The sequence below is a fragment of the Nerophis lumbriciformis genome, linkage group LG10 (genome assembly GCF_033978685.3).
Source record: "Nerophis lumbriciformis linkage group LG10, RoL_Nlum_v2.1, whole genome shotgun sequence".
Lineage (NCBI taxonomy): Eukaryota > Metazoa > Chordata > Actinopteri > Syngnathiformes > Syngnathidae > Nerophis > Nerophis lumbriciformis.
Genome location: NC_084557.2, coordinates 33,055,113 through 33,078,789, shown reverse-complemented (window position 1 = coordinate 33,078,789; position 23,677 = coordinate 33,055,113). Strand labels below are relative to the sequence as shown.

Below are 23,677 nucleotides of genomic sequence, written 5' to 3'. Positions count from 1 at the left end.
ACCTCAACCTCCTTGTGTTCTCTCAGGGAGAGCATGTCCCAAATTCCAAGCTGCTGTTTTGAGGCATGTTATAAAAAAAAAAAAAGTACTTTGTGACTTCAATAATAAATATGGCAGTGCCATGTTGGCATTTTTATTTTGGAAAACCTTGTTACATTGTTTAATGCATCCAGCAGGGCATCACAACAAAATTAGGCATAATAATGTGTTAATTCCACGACTGTATATATCGGTATCGGTTGATATCGGAATCTGTAATTAAGAGTTGGACAATATCGGATATCGGCAAAAAAGCCATTATCGGACATCTCTAAACAAAATGTGGAAAAAGTGAATCACTGTGAATACTTTCCGGATATACATTGTAGGATACAAAGAACACATCGATATGCTCGTCAGTATTTAACAATTCCCACTCTTAACCCTGGAATTGAACCATCCCCACCTGCCCTCCAGAACCCACCCCTTTCATATTTGAGAATGTACTGCTAACAACTACAGTAGTTTTACTAAGTAATGTAATAATAATGTACCGCATTTACCTTGTAGAGTGAACTTCTACGATATATCTACCTCCAGCTGCTTCTCCGTCAAACACACCATCAGCAGCTTCTCCATATTCTCATCGATAAATGTCCGCCGTTGAGATATTATTTGAACGTCCTTGGCTGGCGTGAGACTCATTCTGCTTCAGTATGGTGCAGACTGGCAGTGATATGCTAGAGTTGCTTTGCCAAGTTGGCGACACACTCAATCATGTTTTTGATGATTTCTTTCTTTAATTCAATGAATATCATCCATTTATTTTTCTCAGCCCTGTCCCTCACACTTACTTTCTTACTTTCCCGTGGTTGGAAAACAAAGTCATGGCCTTTTCTAGCTACAAGCTAATGCTAGCGAGTAAGATCAGATGTTTTGGTCGGATCTTACGGGGTTCACTGTGACACCAATTAATGGTGGGGATGATTGTTACTAGTTTTTTTGCGTGCAATAGTTATTAAAGTAATATATTAAAATAATGTATACCAATTTATACTCTGTGTGGGATATAATTTAAGATTTTGATTAGTTTGGCTTGTGTTTTCAGTGTCAACATCCCAGAAAGTGAAACCTTATGTCGATGCTTTGACCGTCTTATTTATTTCCAACGTTTCCTCACCAAAAAAAACAACAACTTTGTGGCACAATAAAACCTGCACAGGCTATATATTATTTCACTGTAACACAAGGACATTCTAACAATAGAGAACATAATTAGCCTGCAAATGTGTGTGCGTTTGTGTGTTTTTTGTGTGTGTTTTGTGTGTGTGTGTGTGTGTGTGCGCGTGTGGGTTTGCGCGCGTGTTTTTGTGTGTGTATTTTTGTGTGAGTGTGTTTCGTATGTGTGTTGTTTTGTATGTGTAGTTTTGTGTGTGTGTGTGTGTGCATGTGTTTTAGTGTACGTGTGTTTTTTTGTGTGTTTTTGTGTGAGTGTGTGTTTTGTGTGTTTTTGTGTGTTTTTGTGTACAGGTTTTTTGTGAGTGTTTTGTTTGTGTGTGTTTTTGTGTGAGTGTTTTTTGTATGTGTGTTGTTTTGTCTGTGTTTTTTGTGTTTCGTGTGTGTGCGCGCGTGTGTGGGTGTGTGCGTGTGTGTTTTTGTTTTTGTGTAAGTGTGTTTCGTATGTGTGTTGTTTTGTATTTGTAGTTGTGTGTGTGTGTGTGTGTGCATGTGTTTTAGTGTACGTGTGTTTTTTTTGTTTTTTGTGTGCGTGGGTTTTTGTGTTTTTGTGTGAGTGTGTGTTGTGTGTGTGTGTGTGTGTTTTTGTTGTGTTTTTTGTGTGAGCTTTTTGTATGTGTGTTGTTTTTTGTCTATGTGTGTGTGTGTTTTTTGTGTGTGTTTCATGTGTGTGTGTGTGCGTGTGGGCGTGTGCGCGTGTGTTTTTGTGTGTGTGTTTTTGCGTGAGTGTGTTTCGTATGTGTGTTGTTTTGTATGTGTTGTTTTGTGTGTGTGTGTTTGTTTGTGTGTGTGCGTGTGCATGTGTGTGTGTGTGTGTGTGCATGTGTTTTAGTGTATGTGTGTTTTTTTTTGTTTTTTGTGTGCGTGTGTTTTTGTGTGAGTGTGTGTTTTTTGTATGTGTTTTGTGTGCGTGTGTTTTTGTTGTGTGCTTTTTGTGTGTGTCTGTGTGTGTGTTTTTGTGTACATGTTTCTTGTGAGTGTGTTTTGTGTGCGTGTGTTTTTTGTGTGTGTTTTTTTGTTTGAGTGTTTTTTGTATGTGTGTTGTTTTGTCTGTGTGTGTGTGTGTGTTTTTTGTGTGTGTTTCGTGTGTGTGTGCGTGCGTGTGGGCGTGTGCGCGTGTGTTTTTGTGTGTGTGTTTTTGCGTGAGTGTGTTTCGTATATGTGTGTTGTTTTGTATGTGTTGTTTTGTGTGTGTGTGTGTGTGTTTGTTTGTGTGTGTGTGCGTGTGCATGTGTGTGTGTGTGTGCATGTGTTTTAGTGTGTGTGTTTTTTTTTGTTTTTTGTGTGCGTGTGTTTTTGTGTGAGTGTGTGTTTTTTGTGTGTGTTTTTTTGTTTGAGTGTTTTTTGTATGTGTGTTGTTTTGTCTGTGTGTGTGTGTTTTTTGTGTGTGTTTCGTGTGGGTGTGTGCGCATGTGTTTTTGTGTGTGTGTTTTGTATGTGTTGTTTTGTGTGTGTGTGTGTGTGTTTGTTTGTGTGTGTGTGCGTGTGCATGTGTGTGTGTTTTTGTTTTTGTTTTTTGTGTGCGTGTGTTTTTGTGTGAGTGTGTTTTTTGTGTGTGTTTTTTTGTTTGAGTGTTTTTTGTATGTGTGTTGTTTTGTCTGTGTGTGTGTGTTTTTTGTGTGTGTTTCGTGTGGGTGTGTGCGCATGTGTTTTTGTGTGTGTGTTTTGTATGTGTTGTTTTGTGTGTGTGTGTGTGTGTGCATGTGTTTTAGTGTACGTGTCTTTTTTTGTGTGTGTGGGTTTTTGTGTGTTTTTTTGTGAGTGTGTGTTTTGTATGTGTGTTGTTTTGTGTGTGTTTTTTGTGTTTGTGTTTTTGTGTGTGTCAGTGTGTTTGTGTGTGTTTTTGTGTACATGTGTTTTGTGTGCGTGTGTTTTCAAATGATAAATTAATATTTAAAATTGTTCAAAGAAACAAAAAGGACACCATATAAGTGTCAATGCAAAAGTATGAGGGGCCGTTAGGGACATTATTCAGAATTACCTCTTACATACACTACTGAAATGCTCTCACATAAACAACTGAAATCTTTTTCTTTTATACACACTACTGAAACACTCTTATAAACACTACTGAAATGCTCTTACATACACTACTGAAATGCTCTCACATAAACAACTGAAATCTTTTTCTTTTATACACACTACTGAAACACTCTTATAAACACTACTGAAATGCTCTTACATACACTACTGAAATGCTCTCACATAAACAACTGAAATGTTCTTCTTTTATACACACTACTGAAACACTCTTATAAACACTACTGAAATGCTCTTACATACACTACTGAAATGCTCTTATAAATACTACTGAAACACTCTTATAAACACTACTGAAACACTCTTACATACACTACTGAAACACTCTTACATACACTACTGAAACACTCTTACAAACACTACTGAAATGCTCTTACATACACTACTGAAACACTCTTATAGACACTACTGAAATGCTCTTACATACACTACTGAAACACTCTTATAGACACTACTGAAATGCTCTTACATACACTACTGAAACACTCTTATAAACACTACTGAAATGCTCTTACATACACTACTGAAACACTCTTATAAACACTACTGAAATGCTCTTACATATACTACTGAAACACTCTTATAAACACTACTGAAACACTCTTATAAACACTACTGAAACATTCTTACATACACTACTGAAACACTCTTATAAACACTACTGAAACATTCTTACATACACTACTGAAACACTCTTATAAACACTACTGAAACATTCTTACATACACTACTGAAACACTCTTATAAACACTACTGAAACATTCTTACATACACTACTGAAACACTCTTATAAACACTACTGAAATGTTTTTGTCTCACGCACACACACACACCTGGAATTATTTTTCACTAGTATGTATAAACGGATTTCACCTGTGTGTGTGTGTGCTTTTTACACGTCCGTGTGAGAGACAACAATTTCAGTAGTATGTGTGCAAAGATTTCAGTTATGTGTATGAGCGCATCTTACCAGTGTGTATGCAAGCATTTCACCAGTGTGTGTAAGAGCAGAGAAGTTCCATGAATCCAGAGGTTGTTTATTCTGTCCTTGTTGAAAAGGTCACGCAGCTGTGTGGTGACTCTGGAATAAGAATGTAACAATCAGATCACATGAAAACAGCCAAGACGATATAAGTCATACAGGGAAATGCATTTTTAGACAATATGATTTGCCTGAGCGGCTAGGGGACACCAAAAAATGGATTAGAAAAGACAGATTGAAAATAATAATACAACTTTTTTTTTTTCCCAGCGGACCAGATGTTGGACTTTGGTGGACCGTAACCGGCCCGCGGGCCGTAGTTTGGGGACCCCTTATCAAGTCGATAGAAAAACGCTAAATAATTGTAATCCATTATCATTAGTATTTGATTAGCTACTGACGTACCACGACGTGACTCACATTTCGACATGTTACCATTGTAGCGCACTACAATGCCATGTCGCCTTACATTTCGAGGGATTCAACAATCATTTAAAAATAAATAATGTCTAATTACCTTTTCCTCCTCTTGCTTCGATGTCCATGAACTGAAACGTTGCACTTGATGATGCTGCAGTGTAAACTCGCAAGGTAACATTTGCTCCAGGCTGCTTGGCTGTCGGGAGGAGAAAGGCACCTGTGTGGCCGCTCAGGTGCCGCGTCCTGCAGGGGCGACCCTTGTTGCATTGAAAGTGTTCTTATATTCTCCGCTGAAGCCCTCAAATTATGAAGTGGAGCTCCCGCCTCGCTTAAGCTACTTGTCGGCAGACATTTTGTCAACAACTTGGCTTTAAAAAAAAAAAATAAAAATAAATAAAACTTGTCTGGAAAGGGGCGGGGATTATTGGTGACCGGAACCGGAATGCAACATCGCTCACACACACTAGTAAGATGCTCTTACACACACTGCTAAGATGCTCTTACACACACTGGTGAAATGCTTGCATACACACTGGTAAGATGCGCTCATACACATAACTGAAATCTTTGCACACATACTACTGAAATTGTTGTCTCTCACACGGACGTGTAAAAAGCACACACACACACAGGTGAAATCCGCTTATACATACTAGTGAAAAATAATTCCAGGTGTGTGTGCGTGTGTGTGTGTGCGTGAGACAAAAACATTTCAGTAGTGTTTATAAGAGTGTTTCAGTAGTGTATGTAAGAATGTTTCAGTAGTGTTTATAAGAGTGTTTCAGTAGTGTATGTAAGAATGTTTCAGTAGTGTTTATAAGAGTGTTTCAGTAGTGTATGTAAGAATGTTTCAGTAGTGTTTATAAGAGTGTTTCAGTAGTGTTTATAAGAGTGTTTCAGTAGTATATGTAAGAGCATTTCAGTAGTGTTTATAAGAGTGTTTCAGTAGTGTATGTAAGAGCATTTCAGTAGTGTTTATAAGAGTGTTTCAGTAGTGTATGTAAGAGCATTTCAGTAGTGTTTATAAGAGTGTTTCAGTAGTGTATGTAAGAGTGTTTCAGTAGTGTTTATAAGAGTGTTTCAGTAGTATTTAAAAGAGCATTTCAGTAGTGTATGTAAGAGCATTTCAGTAGTGTTTATAAGAGTGTTTCAGTAGTGTGTATAAAAGAAGAACATTTCAGTTGTTTATGTGAGAGCATTTCAGTAGTGTATGTAAGAGCATTTCAGTAGTGTATGTAAGAGCATTTCAGTAGTGTTTATAAGAGTGTTTCAGTAGTGTGTATAAAAGAAAAAGATTCCAGTTGTTTTATGTGAGAGCATTTCAGTAGTGTATGTAAGAGGTAATTCTGAATAATGTCCCTAACGGCCCCTCATACAAAAGTGCATTAACTTACTGTAAAATGTAAATGTGAAATGCATCCAAATGTTTCTACCTTTCTGTCAGGATCTTTCATGAGAATTACTATTAGTTTTTGGTGTTTTCTTCTACTTCAGGTTTGCTATACTAGACTAGACTTCCTTTCTATTGTCATTCAAATTTGAACTTTACAGCACAGATAAGAACGAAATTTCGTTACATAAGCTCATGGGTAGTGCAGGATAAAAAAGCAATAAGGTGCATGTATAAATAAATAAATATATATAAATAATATATACATATATATATATATATATATATATAAATAAATAATACAAATTAATTCGAAAATAAAAAAATGCCTCCTTTTTGCCTCTTCTTCTCCTAAGCAATTGCTCTCTCACTTGTACCAGATTGGCAACCAGGAACAGGTGTGTCTTGGTTGCCAACCAGGGTGCTTTTGATCATTGTGCTTGGAACTTGCATGCAGCATAGCTTTTTGTTTTGCTTGCTCTACTGGTTTTGCTTTTTTGTGCACTTCCCTGGTGCACTAGTTTTTCTAAATAACATTTACCTTAACTTCGAACTCCATCCGATGTCAAGACCAACATGACATGTTCCAAACTCTGTGAGACTGCAACGTGACACTTTTCTTTAAATTTGTCTCATTTTTAGAGTTTTTTTCCCTTCTGTGTCGTTGTGGCTCCGGTCCAGTTAGGTGGCAGGAATATGAAGGCAGAGTGGGCAATATGCATTTGATAATGGCTCGCAACTGCGAATCAGTTCTCCTTGTTCACTTATAAGAGCCGTTGAAAAGCCTTGACTCGTTGACTAATGTCACATCTCTGGATTGCAACGAAAAATGGGCAGAGAAAAAGCACTTATCTGAAACGCTTTTAAATTAAAGTACCACTGTAGTTGTTTTGTTCGCTTGACTTTTTCATTAAGAGTAAGATATGAGGTCGATACTGTAAAATGAGGAAGAGATAAAGTCCTGCGGCATGTTGATACAGAATATGCTTTCTCCACATAGGCAAAACAATCGTAAACTCTTCCTATTTTTTACTTTTATTGGGATATTTTCTATGTATTTATTGCTTTTATTACTACTATTTTCCTCCTCAATGTTATGTTTTTTATGAATTTATTAATGTATTGATGTTTTATTTTTACCTATATTTTATAATATGTTTCGTAATATTTATTTATTTTTAAATGGCATTAAAGGCCTACTGAAACCCACTACTACCGACCACGCAGTCTGATAGTTTATATATCAATGATGAAATCTTAACATTGCAACACATGCCAATACAGCCGGGGTAGCTTACTAAAGTGCAATTTTAAATTTCGCGCAAAATATCCTGCTGAAAACGTCTCGGTATGATGACGTCAGCGCATGATGTCACGGATTGTGGAGGACATTTTGGGACAGCATGGTGGCCAGCTATTAAGTCGTCTGTTTTCATCGCAAAATTCCACAGTATTCTGGACATCTGTGTTGGTGAATCTTTTGCAATTTGTTCAATGAACAATGAAGAAAGCTGTAGGTGGGAAGCGGTGTATTGCGGGCGGCTGCAGCAACACGAACACAGCCGGTGTTTCATTGTTTATATTCCCGAAAGATGACAGTCAAGCTTTACCATTGGCCTGTGGAGAACTGGGACAACAGAGACTTACCAGGAGGACTTTGAGTTGGATGCGCAGACGCGGTACCGTGAGTACGCATGCAGCTGCGGCTTCCAAGCATTTGATCGCTTGCCCGTACGTGCGTGCCGCTATGTGCATGTCACGTACGTAACTTTGGGGACTTTGGGGAAATATATGTGCTGTATGAACTTTGGGGAGGTGAACGTTACTTTGGGCTGTGGGATTGAGTGTGTTGTGCAGGTGTTTGAGTTGTATTGGCGGGTTATACGGACAGGAGGGGGGAGGTGTTTGTTATGCGGGATTAATTTGTGGCATATTAAATATAAGCCTGGTTGTGTTGTGGCTAATAGAGTATATATATGTCTTGTGTTTATTTACTGTTTTAGTCATTCCCAGCTGAATATCAGGTCCCACCCGCCTCTCACAGCATCTTCCCTCTAGTCCTTCACTCTCACTTTCCTCATCCACAAATCTTTCATCCTCGCTCAAATTAATGGGGAAATTGTCGCTTTCTCGGTCCGAATCGCTCTCGCTGCTGGTGGCCATGATTGTAAACAATGTGCAGATGTGAGGAGCTCCACAACCTGTGACGTCACGCTACTCGTCTGCTACTTCCGGTACAGGCAAGGCTTTTTTTTATCAGCGACCAAAAGTTGCGAACTTTATCGTTGATGTTCTCTACTAAATCCTTTCAGCAAAAATATGGCAATATCGCGAAATGATCAAGTATGACACATAGAATGGACCTGCTATCCCCGTTTAAATAAGAAAATCACATTTCAGTAGGCCTTTAATCTTAATTATTCTCCAGTGTGGACACATTAAAGTTGCATTTTCCTCATTCCTTAGTGGCTTGCTATGGTTTGTCCATTGTCTTTTCTCAAACAGTTGTTCAGTAATTCTGTGTGTACGTGTGCGTGTGCGTGTTCGTGTGCGTGTGCGTGTGCGTGTGCGTGTGTGTGTGTGTGTTCGTTCGTGTGTGTTCGTGTGTGTTCTTGTATTTTTACGCATTTTGAGACATCAACAAGGAAACGTACCTTCCATATGAGGACCGGTGAACAAGTTAGGACCGAAATCATGGTCCCAATACATTGCATCTAATAGAGAATGTCTCATTTGCACCCCTGGTGGTGAAATATATCAAAATTAGGGTGGTCCTAAAAAGGAGGGATTTTTCAATTTGACTGTGTGTCGCTTTTAATAATGCTCCCCCTCTGGTCAACATATGAAATAACAAGTGTGTGTAAGAAATTGAAATGCGCCCCCTTTGGCCAAAATTAATGAAAAAATATGAAATAAATATGAATATGGAGACATACTGTAATAACTTGAAGTAAATAATGAAGATTAAAAACCAATTACTAACAAAAAATAAAATAAATAAATAAACTAAAAGCAGTCTTTCTCACAATGTGACAACTTTTTTCACATAAAATTGGGAACAATTTCTCATATTCTTTTTGTTTCTGTAATATTGAAATATTTTCTCGTAAAAGTATTACTTTTTAATGCAAAATATATTTTTTTAATGTAAAATATATACTTTTTAATGCAAAATGGTGACATTTGTCATACAAAATTTGGACTGTTATCACAATGTTTTTGTTCTTGTAAAAAAGTGAAAATTTTTTAGTATAATTTTGCCAAGTAAAATTCTGATTATTAATATAATATTGCCAAAATTTGAAAGTTTTTCTTGTAAAATTGCGACTATTATTGAGTAAAATTCCAACTTTTATCATAATATTGCACACATGTTCAGTTTTTCTTGTAAAATTTTGACCTTTTTCTTGTGAAATTCCAACTAATTTTTCACACAAAGCTTTTTTATATTTGCATTGTGTGTGTGTGTGTGTATATATGTATATATATATATATATATATACAGGTAAAAGCCAGTAAATTAGAATATTTTGAAAAACTTGATTTATTTCAGTAATTGCATTCAAAAGGCGTAACTTGTACATTATATTTATTCATTGCACACAGACTGATGCATTCAAATGTTTATTTCATTTAAATTTGATGATTTGAAGTGGCAACAAATGAAAATCCAAAATTTCGTGTGTCACAAAATTAGAATATTACTTAAGGCTAATACAAAAAAGGGATTTTTAGAAATGTTGGCCAACTGAAAAGTATGAAAATGAAAAATATGAGCATGTACAATACTCAATACTTGGTTGGAGCTCCTTTTGCCTCAATTACTGCGTTAATGCGGCGTGGCATGGAGTCGATGAGTTTCTGGCACTGCTCAGGTGTTATGAGAGCCCAGGTTGCTCTGATAGTGGCCTTCAACTCTTCTGCGTTTTTGGGTCTGGCATTCTGCATCTTCCTTTTCACAATACCCCACATATTTTCTATGGGGCTAAGGTCAGGGGAGTTGGCGGGCCAATTTAGAACAGAAATACCATGGTCCGTAAACCAGGCACGGGTAGAATTTGCGCTGTGTGCAGGCGCCAAGTCCTGTTGGAACTTGAAATCTCCATCTCCATAGAGCAGGTCAGCAGCAGGAAGCATGAAGTGCTCTAAAACTTGCTGGTAGACGGCTGCGTTGACCCTGGATCTCAGGAAACAGAGTGGACCGACACCAGCAGATGACATGGCACCCCAAACCATCACCCAGCCATGCAAATTTTGCATTTCCTTTGGAAATCGAGGTCCCAGAGTCTGGAGGAAGACAGGAGAGGCACAGGATCCACGTTGCCTGAAGTCTAGTGTAAAGTTTCCACCATCAGTGATGGTTTGGGGTGCCATGTCATCTGCTGGTGTCGGTCCACTCTGTTTCCTGAGATCCAGGGTCAACGCAGCCGTCTACCAGCAAGTTTTAGAGCACTTCATGCTTCCTGCTGCTGACCTGCTCTATGGAGATGGAGATTTCAAGTTCCAACAGGACTTGGCGCCTGCACACAGCGCAAAATCTACCCGTGCCTGGTTTACGGACCATGGTATTTCTGTTTTAAATTGGCCCGCCAACTCCCCTGACCTTAGCCCCATAGAAAATATGTGGGGTATTGTGAAAAGGAAGATGCAGAATGCCAGACCCAAAAACGCAGAAGAGTTGAAGGCCACTATCAGAGCAACCTGGGCTCTCATAACACCTGAGCAGTGCCAGAAACTCATCGACTCCATGCCACGCCGCATTAACGCAGTAATTGAGGCAAAAGGAGCTCCAACCAAGTATTTAGTGTTGTACATGCTCATATTTTTCATTTTCATACTTTTCAGTTGGCCAACATTTCTAAAAATCCCTTTTTTGTATTAGCCTTAAGTAATATTCTAATTTTGTGACACACGAAATTTTGGATTTTCATTTGTTGCCACTTCAAATCATCAAAATTAAATGAAATAAACATTTGAATGCATCAGTCTGTGTGCAATGAATAAATATAATGTACAAGTTACACCTTTTGAATGCAATTACTGAAATAAATCAAGTTTTTCAAAATATTCTAATTTACTGGCTTTTACCTGTATATATATATATATATATATATATATATATATATATATATATATATATATATATATATATATATATATATATATATGTATATATATATGTATGTATGTATGTATGTATATATGTATATGTATGTATATGTATGTATATATATACTGGCTTCCTGTGCACTTAAGAAGTGACTTTAAGGTTTTACTACTTACGTATAAAATACTACACGGTCTAGCTCCGTCCTATCTTGTCGATTGCATTGTACCATATGTCCCGGCAAGAAATCTGCGTTCAAAGAACTCCGGCTTATTAGTGATTCCCAGAGCTCAAAAAAAGTCTGCGGGCTATAGAGCGTTTTCTATTCGGGCTCCAGTACTATGGAATGCCCTCCCGGTAACAATTAGAGATGCTACCTCAGTAGAAGCATTTAAGTCCCATCTTAAAACTCATTTGTATACTCTAGCCTTTAAATAGCCCCCCTGTTAGACCAGTTGATCTGCCGTTTCTTTTCTTTTCTCCTCTGCTCCCCTTTTCCTTGAGGGGGGGGGCACAGGTCCGGTGGCCATGGATGAAGTGCTGGCTGTCCAGAGTCGGGACCCGGGGTGGACCGCTCGCCTGTGCATCGGCTGGGAACATCTCTACGCTGCTGACCCGTCTCCGCTCGGGATGGTGTCCTGCTGGCCCCATTATGGACTGGACTCTTACTATTATGTTGGATCCACTATGGACTGGACTCTCACAATATTATGTCAGACCCACTCGACATCCATTGCTTTCGGTCTCCCCTAGAGGGGGGGGGGGGGGGGGGGTACCCACATATGCGGTCCTCTCCAAGGTTTCTCATAGTCATTCACATCGACGTCCCACTGGGGTGAGTTTTTCCTTGCCCGTATGTGGGCTTTGTACCGAGGATGTCGTTGTGGCTTGTGCAGCCCTTTGAGACACTTGTGATTTAGGGCTATATAAATAAAGATTGATTGATTGATTGATGTATGTATGTATGTCTCAAGAGGGTAACAAATATGTGTGTGTGTGTGTTTTCAACTCTTTTTTTGTTGTTGTTCTGTAAAGCACTTTGTGTTGCCACGAGCCTTTGCAAGAAAAGTGCTGTATGAATAAAGTTTGACTGATTGAGTAAAAAGCTAAAGAAATGCACCCAAGTTGTTTACAAAAGCGATAATAACAACAATACAACATCTTTAATAAAAATTAAGTGAATAAACAAATAACATCATCTAATATTAATGTGATTAGGGACAGTGGGGAAGTGTGTGTTTGCTATAGTTGTGTGTGTGTGTGTGTGTGTTTTCAACTCTTCTTTCTTTTTTTGTTGTTCTGTAAAGCACTTTGTGTTGCCAGGAGGCTGTGCATGAAAAGTGCTGTACATTTTGACTGATTGACTTGTCCAGGGTGTACCCCGCCTTCCGCCCGAATGCAGCTGAGATAGGCTCCAGCGACCCCCCGCGACCTCGAAAGGGACAAGCGGTAGAAAATGGATGGATGGATGAATGATTAAAAAGCTAAACAAATGCACCCAACTTGTTTACAAAAGCAACAAAAAACAACAACTTTACATCTTTAATAAAAACGAAGTGAATAAACGAGTAACCTTATCATGTATTATTAATGAATGTGATTAGGGACTGTGGGGAAGTGTGTGTTTGCTATAGTTTGTGTGTGTGTGTGTGTGTGTGTGTGTGTGAGAGAGAGAGAGAGAGAGGAGAGTGTGTGTGTTTTCAATTCTTCTTTCTTTTTGTTGTTGTTCTGTAAAGCACTTTGTGTTGCCAGGAGCCTGTGCATGAAATATGCTGTATAAATAAAGTTTGACTGATTGATGAAAAAGCCAAAGAAATGTACTCAAGTTGTTTACAAAAACAATAAAAACAACAACAATAAAACATATTCTTTAATAACCCGAAGTGAATAAACAAGTATCATGGATTATTAATGAATATGATTAGGGACTGTGGGGATGTGTGTGTTTGCTATAGTTGTGTGTGTGTGTGTGCACGCGTGTGTTTTTGTGTGTGCTTTTCGTGTGTGTGTGTGTGTGTTGTTTTTGTGTTGTTTTGATAGTGATGACACACAGGCTATTTAATTGGATTCAGTATACTTGAATAAAAGTATAAAATGCAATGCAGCAGAGTTACTTATAAAAATACTCGTAAAGTATAAATGTTGAGGCGAACCTTAAAATGACAGTAAACATTTTTGAGATTTTTTTTTTTTGCATGTGTATCTTAAATCTGAGGTGTTATCATTTAAATATATTTTATTCCAATTCAGGGATGTTCTAGGGTAGTCCTTAAGAAGTAGGCATTTTTTGGAGGTCTCAAGAAGGTAACAAATACAAGAATGTGTGTGTTTGTGTGTGTGCGCACGTGTGTTTTTGTGTACATGTTTTTTGTGTGAGTGTGTTTTGTGCGCGTGCGCGTGTGTTTTTGTGTGAGTGTGTTTTGTATGTGTGTTGCTTTCTGTTTGTTGTTTTGTGTGTGTGCGCGTGTTTTTGTGTGTGTTTATTGTGTGCGTGGGTCTTTGTGTTTTTTTGTGTGTGTTTATTGTGTGCGTGGGTCTTTGTGTTTTTTTGTGTGTTTTTGTGTGAGTGTGTTTTGTATGTGTGTTGTTTTGTGTGTGTGTGTTTTTGTTGTGTTTTTTGTGTGTGTGTGTGCGCGCGTGTGTTTTTGTGTACATGTTTTTTGCTTGTGTGTTTTGTGTGCATGTGTTTTTGTGTGCGTGTTTTTGTGTGCGTGTTTTTGTGTGTTTTTTGTGTGTTTTTTGGTGTGTGTTTTTGTGTGAGTGTGTTTTGTATGTGTGTTGTTTTGTGTGTGTGCATGTGTTTTTGTGTGTTTTTTTTGTGTGCATGGTTTTAGCGTTTTTTTGTGTGTGTGCTTTTGTGTGAGTGTGTGTTTTGTATGTGTGTTGTTTTGCGTGTGTGTTTTTGTTGTGTGTGTGTGTGTATGTGCGTGTGCGCGTGCATGTGTTTTTGTGTACATGTTTTTTGTGTGTGTGTTTTTGTGTGTGTGTGTGTGTGCGCGCGCGTGTGGGTGTGTGTTTGTGAGTGTGTTTTGTGCGCGTGCGCGTGTGTTTTTGTGTGAGTGTGTTTTGTATGTGTGTTGCTTTCTGTTTGTTGTTTTGTGTGTGTGTGCGTGTTTTTGTGTGTGTTTATTGTGTGCGTGGGTCTTTGTGTTTTTTTGTGTGTGTTTATTGTGTGCGTGGGTCTTTGTGTTTTTTTGTGTGTTTTTGTGTGAGTGTGTTTTGTATGTGTGTTGTTTTGTGTGTGTGTGTTTTTGTTGTGTTTTTTGTGTGTGTGTGTGTGCGCGCGTGTGTTTTTGTGTACATGTTTTTTGCTTGTGTGTTTTGTGTGCATGGGTTTTTGTGTGTGTGTTTTTGTGTGTTTTTTGTCTGTGTTTTTGTGTGTTTTTTGGTGTGTGTTTTTGTGTGAGTGTGTTTTGTATGTGTGTTGTTTTGTGTGTGTGTGCATGTGTTTTTGTGTGTGTTTTTTTTGTGTGCAAGGGTTTTAGCGTTTTTTGTGTGTGTGTGCTTTTGTGTGAGTGTGTGTGTATGTGCGTGTGCGCGTGCGTGTGTTTTTGTGTACATGTTTTTTGTGTGTGTGTTTTTGTGTGTGTGTGTGTGTGTGCGCGTGTGTTTGTGTGTGTGTTTTGTATGTGTGTTTTGTGTGTGTGTGTGTGTTTTTGTGTGTGTGTTTTTTGTGTGCGTGTTTTTGTGTGAGTGTTTTTTGTAAGTGTGTTGTTTTGTCTGTGTGTGTGTTAATGTGTTTTTGTGTGTTTTTGTTTGTGTTTTGTATGTGCGCGCGTGTGTTTTTTGTGGGTGTGTTTTTGTATGTGTGTTGTTATGTGTGTGTTGTTTTGTGTGTGTGTGTGCGTGTGTTTTTGTGTGTGTGTTTTTTGTGTGCGTGGGTTTTGTGTTCCTTTGTGTGTTTTTGTATGTGTGTTGTTTTGTGTGTGTTTTTGTTGTGTGTTTTTTGTGTGTGCTTTTTTTGTGTGCGTGTGTCAGAGAGAGAGAGAGAGAGAGAGAGAGAGAGAGAGAGAGAGAGAGAGAGAGAGAGAGAGAGAGAGAGAGAGAGAGAAGGTGGATGACAGAAGGGGGCGTGTCCAAACCTCCCTGCAGCCTCCTGTTGTCTCCCACGCGCTCAGCTCGTCCCAACACAGTCACGCAACTGTTCTCCTATCCACTGCGCTGCTGCTGCGTGGACACACTGTAAGTCCACGAGAAGACAAGATGGGACTACTTCTAGAAGGAACTCTCAACTTTTGAAGATTACATAAAAAAAATATAAAAAAAAATCGACTAACTTAAAGTGAGTAGAGATGGAGGCCGAGGAGGGGAAGATCTCGGTGTGGGTCTGCCGGGAAGAGAAGCTGGTCTCGGGCATGACCAAGCGCACCACCTGCGCCGATGTGGTCCGAGTCCTGCTGGAGGACCAGAACCTGCGACAAGGGGCCGCGGCGGGCATGTTGTCCGGACCTTCCCAGTCCTACTGCGTGGCGGAGAAGTGGCGAGGCTTCGAGAGGATTCTACCCACCAACACCAGAATCCTCCGCCTGTGGAGCGCGTGGGGGAGCGAGCGGGGCAACGTCCGCTTCGTCCTGCTCAAGAACGACGCGTCCCTGCCCAGCAGCGGACCTCGCAGCGCCGAAGCCAAAGTGGTCCAGAGTCGGGAGACCTGGCTGACCCGGGGCCCCGCCAGGACCCCCAACATGTCCCAGGAACGGCAGAGGCGCGTGGTCAGGAAAGCCTTCAGAAAGTTGGACAAAATGAACCAAAAGAAGGAGCAGACGTCCGTGGACAAGATGGAGACTTTGGTGCACCTGGTGGTCTCCCAGGATCACACCATCCGCCAGCAGGTGCGCAGGATCCAAGAACTGGACCGGGAGATCGAGTCCTACGAGGCCAAAGTGCACTCTGAGCGCGTGGAGAAACACGGCGCTAACTACGTGCAGGACACGTACATGCACGAGGGCGTGGACGCGCAGTGCGAGGCGCTCGAGGAGCACGCGCGTCGGTGCGAGGAGGTGGTGCGCGTGCACGAGGAGCTGGCGGCGCGCGAGGCGCTCGCGGAGGACCTCACCGGGGAGATCCAGGAGGAGCTCAACCGGAGCTGGATGAGACGGCGGGGAGATGACGTCACGGAGGAGCGTGGGTCTCACGGCGACCAGGAGGAGGACCGGGTCAAAACCCAGCTGGACACGAGCCTTTACATCGGCCTGAGACTGAAGACGGACTTGGACGCCGTCCAGGCGGACCTGGACCTGAGTCTGGGCGAGTGGGAGAGCAAGGAGAGAGAACTGCTGGAGCTGCTGGCCAAAGTGGAGTCTGTGGAGTTTTGTGACGATGACGACGATAGGAAGTCGGATGAAGGTCCGGAGGGGTCAGGGGAGAAGGGCAGCATGTGGGTGGAGCAGGCCAGGGGTCTGTCCAAGACCTGCAACGACGAGGACTCGGACACGGGCCTGAGCTCCATGCACAGTCAGGACTCGGACAACCCGCCTGTGTGCGAGTCTCTGGTCTGACTTGCATTACAACTATGGACAATATTTGCACAGTAATAAGCTCAACGTAAGTGCCACATGTTAGTGTACTCTATAATGACAATATAGAACAGGGGTAGTCCAAAGTGCAGCCCCGGGGCCAATTGTGGCCCCCCCTGCTCGTTACTCTCTAATGACAATATAGAACAGGGGTAGTCCAAAATTGTGGCCCCCCTGCTCGTTACTCTATAATGACAATATAGAACAGGGGTAGTCCAAAGTGCAGCCCCGGGGCCAATTGTGGCCCCCCTGCTCGTTACTCTATAATGACAATAATGACAATATAGAACAGGGGTAGTCCAAAGTGCGGCCCCGGGGCCAATTGTGGCCCCCCTGCTCGTTACTCTATAATGCCAATATAGAACAGGGGTAGTCCAAAGTGCAGCCCCGGGGCCAATTGTGGCCCCCCCCTGCTCGTTACTCTCTAATGACAATATAGAACAGGGGTAGTCCAAAATTGTGGCCCCCCTGCTCGTTACTCTATAATGACAATATAGAACAGGGGTAGTCCAAAGTGCGCCCCCGGGGCCAATTGTGGCCCCCCCTGCTCGTTACTCTATAATGACAATAATGACAATATAGAACAGGGGTAGTCCAAAGTGCAGCCCCGGGGCCAATTGTGGCCCCCCTGCTCGTTACTCTATAATGACAATAATGACAATATAGAACAGGGGTAGTCCAAAGTGCGGCCCCGGGGCCAATTGTGGCCCCCCTGTTCGTTACTCTATAATGACAATATAGAACAGGGGTAGTCCTAAGTGCGGCCCCGGTGCCAATTGTGGCCCCCCTGCTCGTTACTCTATAATGACAATATAGAACGGGGTAGTACAAAGTGCGGCCCCGGGGCCAATTGTGGCCCCCCCTGCTCGTTACTCTATAATGACAATATAGAACAGGGGTAGTCCAAAGTGCGGCCCCGGGGCCAATTGTGGCCCCCCTGCTCGTTACTCTATAATGCCAATATAGAACAGGGGTAGTCCAAAGTGCGGCCCCAGGTCCAATTGTGGCCCCTCCTGTTCGTTACTCTATAATGACAATATAGGACAGGGGTAGTCCTAAGTGCGGCCCCGGTGCCAATTGTGGCCCCCCCTGCTCGTTACTCTATAATGACAATATAGAACAGGGGTAGTCCAAAGTGCGGCCCCGGTGCCAATTGTGCCCCCCCCCCCCCCCCCCCCCCCTGCTTGTTACTCTATAATGACAATATAGAACAGGGGTAGTCCAAAGTGCGGCCCCGGGGCCAATTGTGGCCCCCCTGCTCATTACTCTATAATGACAATATAGAACAGGGGTAGTCCAAAGTGCGGCCCCGGGGCCAATTGTGCCCCTGCTCGTTACTCTATAATGACAATATAGAACAGGGGTAGTCCAAAGTGCGGCCCCGGGGCCAATTGTGGCCCCCCCTGCTCGTTACCCTATAATGACAATATAGAACAGGAGTAGTCCAAAGTGCGGCCCCGGGGCCAATTGTGGCCCCCCCTGCTCGTTACGCTATAATGACAATATAGGACAGGGGTAGTCCAAAGTGCGGCCCCGGGGCCAATTGTGGCCCCCCCTGCTCGTTACTCTATAATGACAATATAGAACAGGGGTAGTCCAAAGTGCGGCCCCGGGGCCAATTGTGGCCCCCCCTGCTCGTTACTCTATAATGACAATATAGAACAGGGGTAGTCCAAAGTGAGGCCCCGGGGCCAATTGTGGCCCCCCCTGCTCGTTTTTTTTATGGGCACGTCCTGGATTAGAACATTCCACAAACAACAGAATTTGTCCCGGTTCCATTTTTTTCTTTATGATTTCTGTGCGTCTTGTTAGGATTGACTGTTCCTGTACAAGCTAGACCAGGGGTGTCAAACTCATTTTAGATCCAGGGGCCACATGGAGAAAAATCTACTCTCGAGTGGGCTGGACTGGTAAAATAACGGCACGATAACTTAAAGATAAAGACAACTTCAGATTGTTTTCTTTGTTCAGAAATAGAACAAGCACATTCTGAAAATGTACAAATCTTTAGACATTAGACAAACTTTAATGATCCACAAGGGAAATTGTTCCACACAGTAGCTCAGTTACAAAAGATGGAAAGTGTAAGGATGGAAAGGATAATGCAGGTATAAAGTACCGTGTTTTTCGGACTATAAGTCGCAGATTTTTTCATAGTTTGGCCGGGGGTGCGACTTATACTCAGGAGCGACTTATGTTTGAAATTATTAACACATTAGCGTAAAATATCAAATAATATTATTTAGCTCATTCACGTAAGAGACTAGACATATAAGATTTCATGGGATTTAGCGATTAGGAGTGACAGATTGTTTGGTAAACATATAGCATGTTCTATATGTTATAGTTATTTGAATGACTCTTACCATAATATGTTACGTTAACATACCAGGCACGTTCTCAGTTGGTTATTTACGCCTCATATAACGTACACTTCTTCAGCCTGTTGTTCACTATTCTTTATTTATTTTAAATTGCCTTTCAAATGTCTATTCTTGGTGTTGGATTTTATAAAATACATTTCCCCAAAAAATGCGACTTATACTCCAGTGCGACTTATATATGTTTTGTTTTTTTTCCTTCTTTATTATGCATTTTCGGCAGGTGCGACTTATACTCCGAAAAATACGGTAAACTAAAAATGTACCGTAGTAGCAATATAAAATATAACATATATGCAATCATAATGTTGTTGTTGTTTTTTACACTTACATGTTGCGGTTAATAGTATTCTATCTTTATTTGTCGTTATTTATACTTTCTGAATGAATTATGTGATAATGTTCATCAGTCAACTCATCTATCAAGATAAGAAAATGATATCAAAATCAAATTACAGGATGTTATTCATGTAGTTTGATCATTTTCCTCGACTGGTGCACTAACATCATGTGGTTTAATTTGTACATATGTAGCATCATCTACAAAGATACAAATAATTGCTATTGCGACATCCAGTGGACACATTTAGAACAGCAGTTTCTTTCATTCAAAAATTTCAGGTTAATTTTTATACTTAGCAAACTCATCCCGCGTGCCGAATAAAACATGTTCGCGGGCCTGATCCGGCCCTCGGGCCGTACGTTTGACACCCCTGCCCTCGGATATGTTTTCCAGTGTGCTAAAGCCCACAAAAAGGTTTCAGTTGGTGGAATTGTAATACTAATAGTACAGAATATTATTGTTGATTATAGATCATAAAAGGGGGTTGGAATATATATTGTATTATATTTGCTTTGTTCCTTATAACAAGAAGGTAAATAAGATAATATTTGGATGTGGTGTTCAGATAGTTTAGATCAGTGGTTCTTAACCTTGTTGGAGGAAGCGAACCCCACCAGTTTCATATGCGCATTCACCGAACCCTTCTTTAGTGAAAAATGTAATGGTTTTTTTTTTCAAATTCAAGACAAAGTTATATGTTTTTGGTAACACTTTAGTATGGGGATCATATTCTAAGTAACAAAGACTTAATTTTGAGTTATTTGGACACTAGGGGAACATATTCTAAGTAATAAAGACTTAATTTAGAGTTATTTGGTTATGGTTAGAGGGTTAGGGTTATAATAAGGCCATGCCGAATAAGGCATTAATAAGTACTTAATAATGACTAGTTAAGAGCCAATATGTTACTGATTTGCATGTTAATAAGCAACTAATTAATGGTGAATATGTTCCCCATACTAAAATGTTACCATGTTTTTTACTGGTGCACAAAATGAACCGTGCATGAACATCACCTTGTTCAAACAACAAAACCAACACAACAAATTACACACCTGTAAACCAGTCAGCTGTTACCGTATGCGTAATACGCCGATAAGAAGTTGTGAATTTACACGATGAGTCGGGTGTGTCTTGACCTCCGCCGAACCCCTGAGGCCGACTCACCGAACCCCTAGGGTTCGATCGAACCCAGGTTAAGAACCACTGGTTTAGATAGTTCAGGGGTGTCAAACTCCATTTTATTGAGGGTCACGTTGCAATTGTGCTTGTAACAGTGAATATATATGAATATAAAGGTATAATAGCCTTGTTACATAACTCGCATAGACAATTATATGTTTCACTAACAGATTGATGGATAACTTGCTTTGGAACCATAAGTCAAGGCTGGTAAAAATGTTAGTATTAATTTTTGATAACCAAAAAAAATATATAAAAAATGCTTGGAACATCTTGTTGCATGATCAGATAATATTAAAGTGTATTACATATACACTACATTATTCTGGCAAACAAATTTAAAAAAAATAGCCAGAAAGTGCTGTAATATTTCCACTTTAATGATGTAGCAGGCCACAATAAATGATTTAGATGCCAATTGAAATGTCATGGCAGGCCTTAAGTTTAGCATATATTGATTGACCTATATTGTATAGTTTTACTATAATAGTATTAATGTACTAAATGTATCAATCCTTAAATTTTGATGTAACGGCCCTCGCTATAAAACGTTTGGACACCCCTGATCTAGAACATGTTGTCTTCGACCTCTATCAGGATTCTATGCTGAAGTGGTAACTTCTGAATTCATGCAGTTTTATTTTTGAAAGGTCACACAAAGAACATATTTTGATACAAGCAAAGTACAGTTTGCTCATTTTTCTAACCATACATATTTATATATATATATATATATTTCTATAAATAGACAGGTCAGCAACAAGGCCTCATGAATACTGTATGAGTACCACTCTGCAATGTCCCCCTGAGACCCAAACATTGCAATTATTGTTTGCATTCAATAATTATATTGAGTGAAAATAGTAGCCCCTATTTTGTCATAGACTACATCAGGTGTGTATTTGTGTTGCACACATTTCAATGTAATCTTTACTGTTGGATAAACAGAACATGACGTTTTTATTCATAAAGAAAAATTAAATTGTTGAAATTGTACAGCAATTTATAGTGCTAACATGTTTTATATTTCCAAAGTCTAACACCCTCCCAAAAATGAACAAAAAACACATTTTATAGACACACGTAGAAAACAAAGTGAAATACATAGAAATGAAGAATAAAATGGATAAATGAACATTTAATATCACTTCTACCTTTATTGAAGACTCTTGCTGGCAAAGAGAGTTCTTGAGTTCAATAGTGTTTTCTACCTTCTTTATCAAAGTGCTGGCACTTGCAACTTTATTTGGCCCCTTGGTGATTTACTTTGCAGCCACACTCAGTTAAAAAAGCACAAGACTGAGTATTTTTGGTTTGGGAACTTGACTGTGCTGAATAATGATATAGTGATGACACTAGGACAAGTTTGTTCCTCGCAATGTTCGGCCGTACGATAACTGATACTGTACACAAAAAGTGGGGGGAAATTTCAAGTTAAAAACCGAATCATTCCAAAACCGAAGTACCACTGTGTAGTGTTTTGCTTTTGAAATACTGTGAAAAGCCTGTCCCTTAAATATTAATAAATATACTTCTAATGTAAGGAGGTGCAGTGGAATAATTTTACTAACAAGAAATTCTTCTTTTGCAGCTTTACAACTTAATACCTGCTCTTACTGTTTGGGTATTAATGAAGGCCATAATGAGAGTTATCATTGCTAATAAATTGGACATCATTTTAGGTGTTCAATACCAGTGAGATAAATAGATAATGACTTGTATTCCCTGGTGTGGTCATCTACATTTCTTAACCTTTTAAGGCCCAAGCTGTTTGTTTACATGCTTCTTTTTATTTCTTTTTGATATTTGGGCTTATTGGACCCTAATTAGAATAAAAACTAAGAATAATATTTTGATATGATGTACTTAGTCCATAAGTACACAAACGTGTACTTCATGTTCTACGCTTTTTTTTCTTCCAGATTCCATTGTATGTTATACTCTTCTGACACCACCAGATGGCAGTATAAGTGTCCACATAAGCGGCCATAAGACCCCAATTCAGTAGTGTACACAATTTTGGAAATAAGAGCTAAACTACGCCTTTAGAGGTTTACGAGGCCGGTGTTCTGGCGAGACGTGATTCCCACTGGAATTGATGCAACCTCTGCATCTGGCCATGAGTATGAATCCAAGGAATGCGGGACTGTAATTATGCATTGAAGGACTCTTTCACGTGAGTACAATCGTTTCTATATATATATATATATATATATATATATATATATATATATATATATATATATTTTGTCATCTAATATACATTTCATTACATGTCATGAATACACTATTAAGACAATCTAATGAAGGATTTATTAGGTTATGGACTTATGTAATGATGGGAGAGCTTTTTGTTTCCCAGGGAAAAAAACAGCAACTATAACCTAATAAATCATATATTGGATCGTTTGCAGTGTGAAATATAAATATCAACCAAAAAGCCAAGGAGTGCAAAAATGTATTGTAAGTACACTTTGAAGTAAAACAGGATATAACCCTTCAGTCTTTGAAGGGCTTCAAAACATTTTTGGATAAATTTTTTGTCTTGCTTTTATTTTTTTTGTTCAAAATTCTCAATAAACATCTGTCCTAGACAAAAATATCAAGCATGTAATGTTTTTGTTTGTTTGTTTATTGACCCCTTTTGAAGGCCTTTTTGATCAGATAATGTCAGAAGTTTGCTGCAGATGTTGTAATATTGTACATGTAATTGGGATTTGTTATATATTGTATATATAATATAAAGATATAATATAATATAATAATATAAAATATCAGTATATATTATATACTGTATATATAATATGTAAGTATTACATATATGTTATATTTTATATTGCTACTATGGTCAATTTTTTGTGTACTTTATACCTTTTGTTTTCGCCTTCTTTTTGTGCCCTTGTGTGCATTATCCTTTCCATCCTTACCCTTTCCATCCTTTGTAACTGAGCTACTGTGTGGAACAATTTCCCTTGTGGATCAATAAAGTTGGTCTAAGTCTAAATCTAAGTTTAAATCAATGAAATAACTTGTGTTTTGCAAATGTATACTAATTGAAAACTGTGACATTATTTGATCAAAAAGACTCTTGACATTAAAATAAA

General features: G+C 39.6%; 1 protein-coding gene and 1 long non-coding RNA gene across 2 annotated transcripts in view; both read left to right on the top strand.

The window, feature by feature from the left end:
* The window catches only part of LOC133612114 (uncharacterized), a 28,100-nt gene extending 16,297 nt beyond the window's left edge, over window positions 1-11,803 (top strand). The window contains exon 3 of the long non-coding RNA XR_009816082.2: window positions 11,672-11,803. This is a non-coding gene — a long non-coding RNA (uncharacterized lncRNA). The remainder of the gene's footprint in view (window positions 1-11,671) is intronic.
* Window positions 11,804-15,234: 3,431 nt separating this feature from the next.
* On the top strand, window positions 15,235-22,752 carry LOC133612412 (ras association domain-containing protein 10-like). Its single transcript, XM_061969802.2, has 2 exons — window positions 15,235-16,695; window positions 22,496-22,752. Exon 1 carries the CDS (start codon window positions 15,447-15,449, stop codon window positions 16,647-16,649), a length of 1,203 nt encoding a protein of 400 aa, XP_061825786.2. The 5' UTR covers window positions 15,235-15,446; the 3' UTR covers window positions 16,650-16,695; window positions 22,496-22,752.
* Window positions 22,753-23,677: the final 925 nt, after the last annotated feature.

What these genes read in the sequence shown, in the direction of transcription:
- LOC133612412 (XM_061969802.2), top strand. Translation starts at nt 15,447, where the DNA reads ATGGAGGCCGAGGAGGGGAAGATCTCGGTGTGGGTCTGCCGGGAAGAG.